Raw genomic sequence first — 1,697 nt, 5'->3', positions numbered from 1 at the left:
AGTTTGTCAACGTATACAAACAAATATACAGGAAAGAGCATTTAATATAGTTATGCAGATGATAGTTATGCATTGAAAAAAACCAACATTAGCAATAAATTTTGACGTATTTACTTGCTAATTTATATACCATTTGCAACTTAGTTAATGGAAAGTACTTATTTTAAATTCATATTTTTATTCACAAACGTTTTCATAACTATACGAGTTTCATTGTCACGTGGAAATTGTTAAATAAATTTAAAAAAATATTGAATAGCAGTTTAAAAATAAATTTGAATTATCACGTACGACTAAATTAAAATAAATAGAAGTGAAACTTTAATGAGATATGTTAATGAATAAATTGTTAAAAACTTTATTTTTTTATTTAAAGCTAAACGTTTGAGAAATAAACTGAAAAATAAAACTAAATGATTCGTTGTACTAAGTTGAAATTCGTATATAAATACATTTCAAAGCATTCCTATAACAGTACATATTTGCTAATTGCAATGACTGAATTCTACTGCTAATCTGGATTGCAATAAAACTGACTTTATTAATTTTATTGCTGTAACAAAAATCAAATTAAAACCAGAAGAACCGTACGTATATTAATTTATAAATCTGTTTATTTAAACAATGTATAACAGAAAAACTAAAAACTTATAGAAATATATAAAATATTTAAATTACTTATAGAAGTAAAACCAATTTAATCAAACAAAGCATCCAAATATATACAAAACAAACTTAAAATCACTCATAAAAACTTTTTCTGTAAGGTGCACTGCTATTCCTTGAAGTTTGCAAGTAGCTTTGTTTCATCACTGCATATGATAGTAGTTATATCTCGCAGGTCTTTGTAGTGCTCTTGAATTTTCAGGAATATAGCCATAACTTATTGACGCATTAATGAAATTACTTTCATCGCCTGGTGCCCATCTATCATAACTATGTTTGTCTAGGTTATCATTATTTAGTAGTTTTGAAACAACTACACCGGTTTCTCCAATTATTTGTTTTTTCACTTCTATTGCCTTATCAGTGGACTCCCCATTAATGAATCTTATAATGCAGTAGCGTTTAGGCTCGCCACTTCCATCAAACGGTATAATGCAATCATTAACTCCTCCAAATTTTGAAAAGTGTTTCACAGTCGCTTCTCTGTCGATCTTACCCTTGTCAGGAAACAAAACGTGGACGTCAAACTTTCCTACTACAAATGTCATTGCGGATAGTTTAACATTTACTTCCTCGTTATCTATGGTATGGGTGCGCGACTGAAGACATTTCTTTAGTGAGTTTACATTTGAAAACGTCAGAAACCCGTACCTTTTGTCAAAAGAAATGTGGCCGCCAGTAACTTTTCCGAAATTTCGAAAATATTGAGCAAAAGTTTTGTTGTTCGTAGCAGGTGAAAGATTGGCGACAAATATCCTGCGAGATTGATGTGTTTGTTGTGCTTCTGTCATTTTTACTTTACGTAAGTTGTAACCTGGTAATTACTGTTTCATTAATGTTGCTACAACTTGTAATTCAAAAATCTTAATATTTACTAACAATTTAAGTTTTGAAATATTTTACTGAATTAAATAATTTTAAATTTTAAAAGCCATTTGAATCAATTTTTAACACTTTGATTAAAAATTAAGTTTTTAGTTTGTAACAATATCATAAACTTATTTAAACTTTTATCTTTTTAAAACCATTTG

General features: G+C 28.2%; 1 protein-coding gene across 1 annotated transcript; it reads right to left on the bottom strand.

The window, feature by feature from the left end:
- Positions 1-809: 809 nt before the first annotated feature.
- LOC145828925 (heterogeneous nuclear ribonucleoprotein A3 homolog 2-like) lies at positions 810-1,457 on the bottom strand. The gene has a single exon (XM_082936672.1). The coding sequence runs from the start codon at positions 1,455-1,457 to the stop codon at positions 810-812; it is 648 nt and encodes a 215-aa protein (XP_082792798.1).
- Between the last annotated feature and the right edge of the window lie 240 nt (positions 1,458-1,697).

This window comes from Thalia democratica, chromosome 2, assembly GCF_965202585.1.
Source record: "Thalia democratica chromosome 2, ktThaDemo2.hap1.1, whole genome shotgun sequence".
Taxonomy (NCBI): domain Eukaryota; kingdom Metazoa; phylum Chordata; class Thaliacea; order Salpida; family Salpidae; genus Thalia; species Thalia democratica.
This window is presented reverse-complemented; position numbering and strand designations above follow the sequence as displayed.

Bases quoted from the DNA above. Each gene is read 5' to 3' on its own strand.
- LOC145828925 (XM_082936672.1), bottom strand. From the start codon at position 1,457: ATGACAGAAGCACAACAAACACATCAATCTCGCAGGATATTTGTCGCC.